The sequence below is a fragment of the Cryptomeria japonica genome, chromosome 6, assembly GCF_030272615.1.
Source record: "Cryptomeria japonica chromosome 6, Sugi_1.0, whole genome shotgun sequence".
NCBI lineage: Eukaryota > Viridiplantae > Streptophyta > Pinopsida > Cupressales > Cupressaceae > Cryptomeria > Cryptomeria japonica.
This window is the reverse complement of record NC_081410.1, coordinates 502459386-502474697: the sequence shown is the minus strand read 5'-3', so window position 1 is coordinate 502474697 and position 15312 is coordinate 502459386. Positions and strand designations below refer to the sequence as shown.

Here is a 15312-nt window from a genome sequence, read left to right as displayed (position 1 = left end):
GAAGACAACCAACAATCTCCCACATAAGGATATAGCAATGAAGTTTTGAAACAAAGACCAAACTCCCCCTATGAATGATATCTCTATAAAGCTCTGTTTTTCACATATATCTCTCCCCCATAATATATACAACTCCTTAAGTTTTTCACATCAATATCTCTCCCACTTTGACATCAATGCCAGAAATATGACAAAAATATCAAAGCAAAAACATAAACCACTAAACCACAAGGGTAACTACTCCCCAGAGTAGTAGCATCCCCACATGAGTGCCAGAATGAATAATATCTTTGATAATGCATGCTGGACTTATGCCAAAAGCACCAATCAGTTCTCTACTAGAAGGGAAGAAACCCCTAACCTATCTCTCAAGTACTCAAATGATTCTTTAGGCAAATTTTTATTGAAAATATCTGCAATCTGCTCTTTGGTGTTCACATAAACTAGTCTAATTTCATTTTCTTCCACCTTCTCATTCAAAAAGTTCTACTTGATAGATATGTTCTTTGTTTTGGAGTGAAATACCAGATTCTTTGATATGTAAATAGCAATAGAGTTATCACAGTGAATAACTACCAATCTAGTGCAATGCACTTTGATATCCTTCAACATTTTCTTCATCCATAGAACCTATGTACAATTAGTAGTAGCAGCAACATACTCAACTTCAACAGTAGATAAAGAAGTACATGCTTGTTTCTTGTTGATCCATGAAACCAACTTCTTTCCAAGAAAGAAAGTTCCACTGGAAGTAATTTTCTGCTCATCAACATCTCTAGCTCAATCGACATTTGTATATGCACATAAAGTAAACTCATCATCCTTAGGGTACCATATTCAAATGTACCTTGCAAGTATCTAAAAATTCTTTTCACTGCACTCTCATGATTTTCTCTAGGATCACTCAGATATCTAGATGATGCAATACAAATAACATTCATTATGTCAGGCCTAGTCCGAGTCAAATGAAGAAAACCACCAATCATAGATTTGTATCTTGTAGGATTTAGTGGTGTAGAAACATCTTTCCTTGTCAATTTCTCACTTGTAACCATAGGAGTACTTACCGGTTTAGAATCTCCCATATCAAATTTCTTCAACAATTCCCTAGCATACTTAGTTTGACAGATGAAAATACCTTTGTCAGTCTGAGTAATTTTCAAACGTAAGAAAAAATTCGTTTCCCCAATCATAGACATTTCAAATTCTTTCTCCATATTCTTAGAAAATTCTATGCACAACTTATCTCCACCTCCAAAAATAATGTCATCAACAAATACTTCAAAAATTAGTATATCATCTTCAGTGACCTTATAATATAGATTATTGTCAACATTATCCTTAGGAGATCCAAGCTTCAAAAGATATTTATCCAATCTTGCATACCAAGCTCTAGGTGCCTGTTTCAATCCATATAAATCTTTCCTTAACCTACAAACCATGTTTGTATCATTTGAAAGTGAAAAACCATCAGGTTGCTTAATATAAAATTCCTCATCAAGATCCCCATTCAAAACTTCACACTTAACATCCATTTGATAAACCTTGTAGTTTTTATGGTTAGCATAGGCAAGAAATAATCTTACAACTTCAATCCTAGCTATAGGTGCAAAAGTCTCACCATAATCAATTCCTTCCTTCTGAGAATATACCTTACAAACCAATCTAGCCTTATTCCTTACAACTTGACCATCCTCATTCAATTTATTCCTAAAAACCTATTTAGTTCCAATAACATTCTTATTTTTAGGCCAAGGAACTAAAGTCCATATGTTATTCTTCTCAATCTGATCGAATTATTCTTCCATACCTTTCAACAACCATTCATCTTTACATGATTCAATTACTGATACCGGTTCAACTTGAGAAATTAAACATACCTCATTAGTTTCCAATCTTCTTCTTGTCATCACTTTATTCTTCTTATCCCCAATGATTTGATCTTCTGAATGATTCAATCTCACATACCTAGGAGTCTTCTGACTCTCTGTTCCTCTTCCTGGTTCTTTAGTTACTGTTGAATTTTTTGATACTACTGAAGTAAATGGTTCAATACTATGTTCTGGTAAAGGTGCTACTGGTTCAGATATAATCATTTCCACCACTGAATCTTTCTCATAAACTCTAATTTGATCTCTATTCAGCTCACCCACCTTGACATTAGCAGTCTCCACAATTCTCTATAATCTCTTGCTATAACATCTATATTCTTTGCTTTCATTAGAATAACCAATAAATATGCCTTCATCACATCTAGGATCAAATTTTCCAATGATATCATCTCTCTTGATATAACATTTACTACAAAAGATTATGAAATACTTAACTATAGGTGTATTAACAAACCATAATTCATAAGGTGTCTTACCAGTTTCTCCTTTGATATATACTCTGTTGAATGTATAAATCATTGTACTCACTGCTTCTCTCCAGTAGATATGAGGTAGACTAGATTCCATCATCATTGTTCTAGCAACATCCAAGATAGTTATGTTCTTCCTTTCCACAACTCCATTCTGCTGAGGTGTCTGGGGAGCAGAAAATTGTCTCTGTATACCATGCTTCTCACAAAATTTATTAAACTCACTGGATGTGAATTCTCCACCATGATTAGACCTCAAATATTTAATCTTCAATCTTGTTTCAGTTTCCACTTTGGCCTTAAAGACTTTAAACTTTTCAAAAGCTTCAGATTTCTCCCTTAGAAAAGTAACCCACATCATTTTAGAATAATCATCAATGATTAGGATGAAATATCTATCACCTTGAAATTTTTTAACTCTACTAGGGCCACACAAATCAATATGAATAAGATCAAGAACATCATTATATTTATCTTGTATTCTCTTAGAAGAGGTTTTGACCTATTTTCCCATTTGACATTCTTTACATACTGGATTATACGGCTTCATAATCTCAGGTATATCTCTAACTACTTTAGTTGAACTAATCTTTACAATGCAATCAAAATTCACATGACATATCCTCTTATGCCATAGGCAACTCTCATCAACTTGTGCAATCAAACATGTCTTATCACCAGAATTCAAATGAAATATATTACCTTTTGTCTATGTATTGGTTGTAATTTTCAAACCAGATCTATTAATGATTTTGGATTTTCCATCCTTGAACTGTAATTGAAATACCTTATCCACTAATTATCCTATACTCAAAAGATTATGCTTCAAACCTTCAACAAAATAAACATTATCAATATTATGCTTACCATCCAATGATATAGTTCCTTTTCCTTTGATCATACATGCTTTGTTATCTCCAAATATAACCAAACCACCATCAAATTCTTGCAAAGATAGAAATTTCCTTTTATCTCCAGTCATATGATGTGAAAATCCACTGTCAATTTCCCATTCATCCTTGTCTTCAATTTTAGCAGAAAGTGCCTTCTTTTCACATTCTCTTCTAGTGCCGAAACATCTTCCTTGATAGCCAAGAACACCCATTCCTTCCCATTGCCGGAACCACTAGCAGAGTCTTCTATCGGTTCATGATCAGAATCAGTAACACCTTCCTCATCCACTATGTAGCATGATTTATCTCTATTTTTCTTGTATTTATACTTTTTCTGATATCCAGGATTAGGCTTAAAAGGTATTCTAAATCTTTCTTCAAATCTTGAGTTCCTTTCAGGACATCTAGATGCAAAATGACCAATCTTATTGCATGCAAAACATTTAAAAGGTGTTTTTCCTTCATACTTACTTCCTATCAGTCCTTTAGGTACTCTTCTATCAAATAGTGCTTCAAGTTGCTCAAACTCATCATCTTCTCTCTTCAAATCATCCAATTTCTTTGGATATAAAGATTTCCAATCTTGCTTACCGGTTGATGATGCAGATGCATGAAAAATAGGTTCAAACTTCACAACTCCTGAAGGTCCAAATTCTTCAAGCTCAAAAGTAGATAATTTCCCAACCAAGGTATCTTTGTTGATAGAATTATTAGCTATTGTATTCAATTCATTAATTGTAGTAGCCTTCATCTTGTAAGTCAGTGGTAGGGCTCTCAGAACTTTAGAAACTATTTCATCTTCACTCAGAGGTCCACCACAACATTGAATTCCCATAACAATCTCATTTACCCTTTCCATGAATATAGTAATCCTTTCATATTCTTCCATCTTTAGGTTTTCATATCTAACTTGGTAAACAGCAAGTTTAGCAATCTTCATAGTAGGGTCACCTTCATTGAGAGTCTCCAACTTGTCCCATATAGCCTTTCCAGATGATTTGTCAGTTAATACCATTATTTGTTGATCAGAAAGTGCACACAAGAGGGTCTTTCTTTCTCTACAATCATTCTCAAGATCCTTAACCAAGTTTGCTGGAGGAGGATTTCCAGATGCCAGATTATGAGGTGTAACACCATTCCGTGTGATCTCCCAAATTTCCTTACTGAGACATCTCAGATTAATCTCCATCTGAATCTTCCATACCATGTAATTTATTCCATCAAGCCTAGGAATATCTCTCCGAAAGATAGCTCCAGATGAACTAGATGAACTTGAATTGTTAGTTGCCATAGGATCTTTCGCAAGTGGTTAAGCTTTCTGCAAAGAGGACCAGAGCTCTGATACCAATTGTTAGACAATTCAAATAACTAGAAGACAATTGAGAGGGGGGGGTGAATCAGTTGTCACAAATTACCAGAACCTTTAGCAATTAAAACTTTAATACCAGAATCCCAAACTTTAATACTGGAATGTTTAAACCAATTAAGCATAAACAATATATAGAGAATAAATACCATCGACATGACACCAAGATTTATACGTGGATAACCCGGTAAAGGGAAAAACCACGGTGGGAAGCCTACACACAGTCAGATCATACTTTTGTAGTAATTATGTGAATTACAATTGAGGGGCCTGCACTCAGAGGAAGGCCAATAGCCTAGAGCGCACTGCTCATCACAAAAGGAGTCTCACTAACTACATAGGAATCCAAACAAAAATCCAGAAGAGTGACTGAACTGCAAAGATAGTATCTCCTATGCCTGAATACGGTTCTGGTTAAGCTCAATACCGGAGGACTAAGTCCTCTTACATGAACCCAACTAGATCTCCAATAATCGACCAAATCCTCTGCCTGAATGATATTACATAATTCACACATTACATATCCATATCCCTTTCTTATGACCATGATGATCTACAATGAGATCTTACATCATATATATACAAACCCTCGATTATAAATAATCAGGTTGGCAAACAGACAATAAAACAATTACATAACTAAAAAACGTGTTATCCTTAGACCAAACAAATAATATCCAACCCATAAGACATCCCGGAAACACATTGAGAGGTTCAATCCACATGTTACATTAAGCTGGTCCATAACCTAGATAACACCAGGATCCAATTTAGGTCCATACACGCCAAAGAAATGATCCCAATCCACCAAGGCTTGAACATGATCACCATGCATCCTGAAAACTTGACCAGAAGCCGCACTAACACCACTTATACAATTCATCAAATATCTTCATTGAAAAGCTCTGCCGGTGAAACCCTCGCCAAAACCACAAACCAAGCTTCCAAACAAGCAAGATAACATCCAATCACCCGACTTAAAACAACTGACTGAATATGAACATGAGTAGCATGAATAAGCCAATTCCATAACCCAAACATATTAGAGCATACCGGATCATGCCAGATCCAATCAACCAGAAACAACACAACCTACTGGGACTAGAAGAGTGTCGGTAAAGCATCCAAAATAGCTAGTGTTGAAATCAATGACAAAATATTAATGCAACACATAATCAATTCCTGCAAATGGCCAATAGTGAAACTCATAGCCGACCAACCACAGAAATAGAAAACCCCAACCTGAAAAGACTCGGGCTTCCATCTCCAAAGCTGCACAACATTTAGCTCACTCAAAAAGCCAAAATCACCCATCAACACAGTCGTACCTTTTTGTAACCAGACATAGCCCCACCTCCAGCACCCAAAATGAGCTTGTAGTCCCAAACCCTTACCAAGGAGATCGGGGGAAAAATGGAGGAATAGATCACCTCCTTCCCCACCATAGACAACCCAACTCTTTAGAAAATTGCAACCAATTTAAGCAAAACCGACGTGCAGGGCTAAACAAAACTCTCAAGCTAAAAGGAAAAGACCTTCCCCCAGCCCATCTTCATCATTGTCCTCATCCTCTTCACTTGAGTCTTCACCCATAGAAACCCTAGCTCGTCCATTCCCAACATCTTACACGTTCCCGCCCATCTCTCATGAATTGTTAAGTTAGTAAAATTAACAATATATGAAATGTATTGAATTTAAATATTCTTGTAATCAATTTATAGAATTGGAAAAGAAGGAAAATACTTATCTAATTTCTTATCATCGGCCTTGTACAATTTTACCTTGATATACAATATTGATGGTTTTTTACAAGTATTTACAATATTGATAATCTACGCAACATTTTTTTTTAATGATTATTAAATATCCACCTATGGAAATGTGATAGTTGGTTTTTGTAATCTATATTTTTAATTTAAATGTGTAACCTCTTTTTAAATGTGTTTTTTTCTTATTTTATAGTAATTATATATTATTTATATGAATTTTATTTTACCATTATATTCTATTCCAAAAGTGAGAAATATTGATCCTTTATTGTTATTTGATAATTTAGAGAAATTATAGTTGACTATAGTGATTTAGTTATATTAATTTTAAAGTTCTAAATTATAGTAGAAAATTTTTTGTATCTAGCTTTTTTTTTGGTTAGTAATAGTTTTATTTTATTAGTATTAAATGAAAGAGTATAAAATTTGTATCCAAATTGCTTGAATATGTATGACATGCATATCAGTACTACAAAATACCCTAGCACTATAACACCCCATCCAAGCCTATGCCATCATTTCGAAAGTATCACACCCATGGCATCCAACATTACAAAAAACATAGAAATCCCTACTCCAAAATCAGCCTTAAACACAAAAAGGCTAGATCAATACACAATCTGTAAATGCTAAAATTTAATATTTTAAGATACAAACATGGCTATGAGAATTGCCCAGCAATTACAAACACCTAGAAAAAAGAACCATTAGACACATCACCCAAAATCACCACCCATCCCTACAACCACCTTCCCTATATTCTTCCACTTCCCTAAGCCTCCCGAGCTCTTCTTTGCCACTATTGTACCATCCTTCGATGTCATCATCTTTTCCTATAGAAAGAAATAGAGTGAATCCCATCCAATTTCTAGTTGAGCTTACCTTTCATCTTGATTTTTTCCAATCCCCCAATGCATGAAGGGAAACAACTTGTGTACCTTCTCATCACTCTCTACCCCCTCACGGATGTCAAAGCCTTCGCCTGAAATAGCCTACTCCAAGATTGAGCACAACCTGTGAGTCTAGTCTTCATGAACACAATTTCTCATGACCAATTTTATCTCCTCTTCATCTCGGTCCAATTTCAAACCCCATACAACAACCATTGACATAATGTCAACATTGGTCTCATATGTATGCTCTACATGAAGGAAGGTATCCCCCAACAAGGTCTCCATGATCTCCATAAAGGCAGCATCCTGAAAAATTGAAGAGGACGTTGAGCCATTTTATAGAAATCGACCCCAAAAAGGATAATTATAAAATAAATAAACAACCAAGTAAGACTAATTCTTGCACATTCATAAACTCACCCCAATAAATTTCATAAAAAAGAGGCATCAATAAGCCTTGTTAAAATATTTCAAAAATGTCAAATAACCATTAAACAATTAAAATTCATAGCAACATAAAATAAATTAAAATTTTAATTTAAATACTCTAGAAGACCAAATTTAACCCCAAAAGTCACCCATATGTCCAATTGGGAAAATTCCAATTAAAAAGAATACTTGTAAGACATATTTCACAATTAAATATTAAATTAACATAGTAATATTAAAATATCATAAATATATTCACATTAATTGATGATAATTCACATATGACTACCTATGCGCAAACAAATTTCATTACTGGTAATTCACAAATATGCATTGGGGTAATTAGACATTATAAAAATGGTAAAAAGAGGTATAATCATATGAATAAAGGAAAATTGTCCAAATTAGGAATGATGGCTTTGGTTGGGTGACATTAATGGCTAGTTGTGCTATCTGTTATAACCACCATTAGAGATGTGGGCACACTTAGACCTATGGAACTAGGTGGACTCGATGATTTGTACCCGCATCAACCAAAACATACATATACCTATGCATACATATATAATATATCATAACTAAAATTTAACTAATCATTCCTCTATTGGCGTCACATAGTAGTATCATTAGTAAAATGATATCTCATCAAATGAATATAACATCATCAAATAGAACATACCTAATTACTACTAACACTATTATCATCAACAATTAAAATAAAATAATAACAATCTTATCTAATTAACTACACTAACTAACCACATCAATATTATATAATTGCAACAATAAACTTATAATTACTCCCCAAATAGTCAACATCATAGCATCATCTTCATCATGTCATCCCACTAAATCTAACATAAATATCATCAATTGCATTAAGCAACATTTAATATTTTTAATCAAATAAAATAACATAACCATAATTTCCTACTTTTAATTCAACCAATCAAGTCAAGATTTTTACATTCCAATCATAATCATCGAAAAAATAGACCAACATATTACGAGTCCTGAACAATCATGAAACATATATCAAACAGAGCATAAGATAAGCACTCAAGGTAACACACTGCAACAAATGAAAAATCCAAAATAAAATTAAAGCTCCACAAAATGATTTACACCCAAATCCAAACGGCACAAGCATAGGCACATAACCATATCCACATTAGGAAGTACAAATACTGAAAAGAAAATTACAAGGGCATTACATTTTGTTTCTTGTCTATTTTGATGTAAACACTCTTCTTTTTGTTTTAGGTTAATCTCATTCTTGGTAAGATTTGTTCTATTTTCCTTTATGGTGGTTATGTAATACGTTTGTGCCCTTTCCTATGCTAATCTAATCAAAACTTATCGCCACTATCATCCTACTACAGTTTGCATATTTACTTCCTTTAAAATTTCATTACTTCTTGGAAGTTGCAATAACATTTTGAAGTGGCCTAAAACATAGACATCTAAAATTTGTCATCATTCCTAATGAGACATTTTAAGATCATTCATTATGTTTCTTAAATATCACAATGTTAATTGACTAAACCATACTAAAATCATCCTCAATAATTAAATACAATATTTACCTAATTAAATTCTTATCGCTCTGCTATTTATTTAATTAGTTTAATTTGCATCCCATGTTTAAATTAAAAATAAATATGTTTTCCCAATTTCACATTTTTCATTTAATACACAAACAAACCCATTTCTACCCTTTTTAATAATATTATATAACACCAATCCATTTGTTTACCTTTAATCTCAACCCTTCATTTTAGTAGTTAAATATTTATTACCTTTTTTATGGTTGTAACAAAATAATTAATTATCATAATCATTTTAATCACATTTCATTTTCACCATTTATATTATTTAACCACTCATCATGCCTTCTATAATATAGGAAAACCCCTCACCAATCTCAACCATAGATTCATTTAATGAACCTACCTCATGATTCATCTCACATTTAAAAAAATATAAATTATGTTGCAAGCTTCTCAAAAAGAAGTCTACCATATTTGATAAATAGATATTTCAATATAAATTTAGATAAACAATATGATTTTGTTGAACTCATCTATACATCAACAATAAGATTCACATTTCATGACATTATTTTTGTTTGAATTCTATTTAACTCAATCTTATTCAATTTACAATTATCTAAAATAATAAATATACTTTGTTACTATTTTCATTTATTATTTTGAATTCCTTTCTTACATAATGAAGTAAATCCACAATTATAAAGTGAAAAGAGCAACATCATTAAGAAACTTGTCCCAAAATTCTAAGATGGATGAATCAAAGACTTTTCTTTCTTCACTACTTAAACGATTATCTCTCAATGCAAACTACATCGAGGCTCTGTATTGCTTCAGAAGGACCTGTGACTTTTGTTTTTGTAATAATTTATAAGTTTCCTTTTCCGGTGGAACCACTCCATTGGAGGAATGACTTGTGTGATGAAATCATAATTGTTTATTGATATTATTGGCTATCAATTGGAATGGGAATAAAGATTTTAAACTAGAGTCCGTCTAAAAAGTAAATTACCACTTTCTAAAAGAACACTTCAAACATGCACCTGATAGTTTTTGGAATAGTGAGAGTATGAAGATATAATTGGGAAATGAAAATTTAGGTCCTCTCACATTCTTTTCTTTTTAAGTACATAATTTTTTAATTACTATTAATTATTTTAATAGATAAAAATGTTAACTTAAATTGTTTTATAATCAAGTATGTAGAGATGTTCAAAGTGCAACAAATGATATATAAGAAAAATAAAAAATAAGATTATAACATCTGTTTTTGGTGTGTTCATTAATGATGCATATTTGTTAAATTCTATGCATTCAAAATTTTAAATTCTTCATTCTTATAATCTTTACATTTTTTATCCTACAAATTCAAAAACAGAAAAATCTTAATAGATTATTTAATAGAATTGATTAGATATAGGAGAATATAAATTAAAAACAATTTGTATATACACTTATATTCAAAGATGAATATTAAAAATATTTCATTTTGTGGGATGGCTTTATAAAGGAAATTAAATATTATAAACAATTCAAACAAACTTTTGATTAAATTTTCTGAGTATGACAATAAATAAACAGTATTTCTTTTTCTTCTTGCAATTTCTGGATTTGATTATGATTCTATTTTTTACATCAATGTTTTGAATCACACTCTATGATTCATCATCAGGATGATAAATGACTCAAAAAAATAAAAAAATAAATGTTTTATGAAAGATATCTCATACTAGAATGTCAATTTTGATTTTATGATGAACAGCCTTTACCACCCACATAATTGTTTCATTATTGAAACAGCTCACACTAAACTATTTCAATCCATTGCCCACCTGCTTCTTAAATGCAAAAAAAAAATTATTGCTTACACTTACGACGCATAAACATTACAAACAAATCTAATTAACAACAAAGGAGAGGAGATGTTAATTAGATCAGGAAAGCCTCATCCTATTTACCAATTCAACTGTCAGTAAGTGAGTGACAGATTATTACAAAGTAGCAAAGTAGCTTAAGTAGCTAAGCATAAGAACACATTGCATAATTGCATTTTTTCTTTTTAGGGCAGCTAACACCACAGCTGCCACAATGCTTTTTATCTTTGGCCAAATCAACACATTTACCGTTACAACAAGTATATCCAAACTTACAAGCGGCACCACATGACCCACAGTGGTTGCGATCTATTAGCAAATTATAACAGCGATTTTCACAGCACATGGATTTATTTTTACCTGCAATATTATTCTTCTTGCATGTATCCTTGTACTCACTGCATGACACACTCTTTGCTGATATTTGTTGTGTAAGAAACCTGCTCCTTAATACCCTCCTTGAATACGGCGTTGCCATTTCTCCTTCTACATTGCTTATTATCATTGCAAAGACTGCAATTATAAGCAAAGCCATTAATCCCAACCTTTCAATGAACCCCATCATAAGAAATCGATCGGGCTTCTCTGCTAAAGAATGAGAGGAGAACTCAATAGCAGAGGTCGCTTCAATAGTTAAGGACAACACCAAGAGTAAGCATTTATATAGTGTGATGGAAGAATCTGTGACTTTATTTTCTCCATTACTTAAACATTTATCTCTAAATGCAGATGATACTGAAGTTCCCTACTGCTTCGGAAGAATCTTAGACTTTTGTTTCTGCAATACTTTATAAATTTCTTTTTGTAGTGGATTCACCCCATTGGAAGAATGGCTGGTGTAGTGAATTGATAATTGTATTTGGGCTGTCAAGTGGAAGATGAAGCTCATAAATCAAAGATCTCGTGGACCTATTTTTAAGACTGCAATTGCTCTTAAAAGGCAATAACCATTTTTTGTAAAAGAAGAGCACGTTCAAGATGGATACGAGATCCGAGGTTTTAGGAGAGAATAGGTGGAGTATTAAGCTATTATTAGGCAATGAAATTTTAAAACTGTTTAACATGACAATTAAACATTCCCCTGGTTCGTAAGTTGCCAAAATGATAGTAATTATAAAACTGTTTAACATGACAATTTGCTATTGATAGTAATTATTTAATTTTATAAGAAAAAGTCAAGCAAAAATGGTGTCATAAGGCAGCGCGATGCAGGCTTACAAACTCAACCCACGACACACAAACTATCAATTACGCAACGTTTGTGCACTTAAAAATATACTATTGATGTGCTGTCATGTCGAGAGAACGGGGGCATTGTAATTAGGAACAAGTGTTATAGGAGAGTTGACAATTATTTTAATTTTAATTTTTTTTCTAGTTTGTTTATATTAGCTGTATGAATTTAAATTATATCAATAATCAATCTCTTCTAATTAAGGGTAAGGATAGAAGTACATATATTTTATTTGAAGTCATTTGGAGTACAATTTCAATTCCATTATTTTAATACATCATGGGTGTTACACTCAACAAGGTTGAGTCTCTAATAAACTCTTTACAAGTCATTCAACTTCATGACTAAAATTATTGATCTTGTTTGTAGTACTTAATTTTTTTTTACTTGTTATATAAGTAAATATAAACCACACTGCCATAAAAGTAAAAGTAACAAGGGGAATAGAGGGATGCAGGGATGAGGTTTGGGGACCAAGAGACCAAGGGCCCAAATTTTGGGATAGTGATGGGATGGTCAGGGGATCATGGTGGAGTGGTTGTGGGAGTGGGGGAAAGGGCGACACTGCTCATATAAAAATAGAGGTGAATTGAAAACTTCAAGCCAAAATCTGCAATATAACATCTTTGTGAATGCCCCAAGAAAAGCCAACTAGTTTTCACCCTTGTAATTATTGCTTCATATACAATATTGGATACTTTTCTTAAATATTTACAATATTGATAATATACTACATGAATTTATTTTGATGGCTATCAAATTTTGATAGCTACAAAAATGTGATAGTAATAATAAAAAAACAAATGTACAACTATTATGAAGATGTAGAGTTATCAATGTGAAAAAGTATAAAGATAAACATAGGTGTTCAACAAAAGAACCTCAACAATGAAATAAATCTTATTATCCTTGATTTATAATAAGAAATTTCATACATTTTATCTTAAAAAAATCTAGCCAATAATGCTATTTATTTGTCAAGCTATAATATCATGTTCAAAGATATCCATTTCAAAGTTGTTAAAGTATTCTGAACCTTGGCGATCTATTGAATGACTCAAGTTTTTATAAATTTCAAGCTTCTATGTCTAGATATATGTTTTTGTTTGTTTTGAAACTCTATAGTGTTTAACGAAATGTACAATTTCTTTATTAATAGCATATCAACCTTTTTCTTTGACCACATTATATTATAGATTTCTATTTTTCCTTGAAATCAAATAAAATTTATAAATTTATGTTTTTGATTAGGGAAAAAGTGGGTTTTATAGGGACCCCAAACCATAGAGTTATAGGATAAAATAAAATAAACATACAAAGTTCACCATAACAGAAAAGCTGTCAAATAGACAAAAGGACAACATACCAAACCAAAAGACAACAAAAGCTAAAACCAAGGAAACATTAACCTAAAGACTTTAAAGTCTCAGCTATCTCAGTTTCTAGAATGTTCATCTCTTGGGCCGCTTCTTTAGGTCCTAGAACTCCCGAGTGGAAGATTCTACCTTTCTCTTCAAGTTGGGTTTGGCTCTCTTGGAGGGACATGACTCCTCTTCCTAGCCCTTTTCTCTATCAGCATCGAGGTCCATGATCAAGGAACCCTGCTGGGACTTGTCCAACTTATCTACCAGTGTATTCATAGTGGCCACAGAATTCTTCACAATCTTATGTCTTTGCTTCATAATTGTGTTCATTGTTTCCCCAATTTTACTGATTTTCCCTTTAAGCTTCATGGTCTTTTTCTTATTTTCTTTTTTCATCTTTTCCATGTTCCATGCAGTTCTTTGAAGACAATCTGCCATTGACAACTTCTCTTCTTCAATCCATACCGCCCCTTTAGCATTCTGAGGCTTCCCTTTTTCTCTAAAATCATCTAGTTTGCTAGACACCACCCTGTTCTTTAGGTTAATGTCTTTAATTTCAGGAAAGACCCATTTTAAAACTCTAAAGAGGTCCACTGTGCCATTTCTGGCAATTGCCCAGATATCATCTAGAAATTCTTTGTCCAGTTTAAAGTAATGGTTTTCAGGTTTGAGGTCTCTAGGGAATCTAGGCCTATTCTCTCTATTAGTGGAAGGGTGAGAAGAGTGGGGTCCTTCAGAGGGATTAGAGGTATCAAAGGAGTCTTCCAACAAGTCCTCGGAGTAAGAAATTGACTTATTCTTAGGAGGGGCCTTCACCTTCTTTTTAGCTTTGGAATGGGTTTTCATAGAGAATTCTTTTTTGCCCAAAGGCCTACTAAAAGGAGATTTCTTAGGTGCCTTCTTAGAAGGGGGAGTAATTTCCTCTTCCCAATCAAAGTAACCATCAGAATTACCCTCAGACGGACTAGTTTCAGTATCATAGCCTTCTGAGTCCAAAGTAGAAATGGGATTAGAGGGAGTAGGCATATTAGCAAAGTGCTCATGACTGAGGTGAATGAGACTGATGGGTTGGTGCTTGGGATAGACTAGCCTAGTCTATGCTCTTGGATCCTTTCCTTGGATCACCTAGTGTTCTCCTCACACCCTAGGGTCTCTAGGACTTCCTTTTCTTGAGGAATCCCCTGACCTTGCCCAATCCACCCACCAATGAGTTGCTATGCTGCTCCTAAGGTCTCATCTACTCATGAGACTCAAAATCCCTTACTATGGCTAATAAGTGCTAATACTTGTTGCACACCTTCCAAGGGCTTAGCAAGGTTAAATCAGGTCTTAAACCATGTTTTACATCCCTCCATATGCCCCCAAGAAGTTTCTACCTTCATCCTTTCTACTGATTTCACTGTTTTGTGTCTTTGCTTACAAAACAGGGCTACAAGGATTAGGACCAATTAGGCCTCCTACCTGGTCCTTTAGGGTTTTCTCTCACAAACACTGCATACACAACCCAAACTCCCAAAATAGACTACCATTCAATTGGAAAGGGCTCAAGTATTTTCTAGGTTTTGGGCCTCCAAGTGG

General features: G+C 33.2%; 1 protein-coding gene across 1 annotated transcript; it reads right to left on the bottom strand.

Moving 5' to 3' along the window:
* Positions 1–11281: 11281 nt before the first annotated feature.
* Positions 11282–11671, bottom strand: LOC131876672 (stigma-specific STIG1-like protein 3). The gene has a single exon (XM_059222115.1). It carries the CDS (start codon positions 11669–11671, stop codon positions 11282–11284), a length of 390 nt encoding a protein of 129 aa, XP_059078098.1.
* Between the last annotated feature and the right edge of the window lie 3641 nt (positions 11672–15312).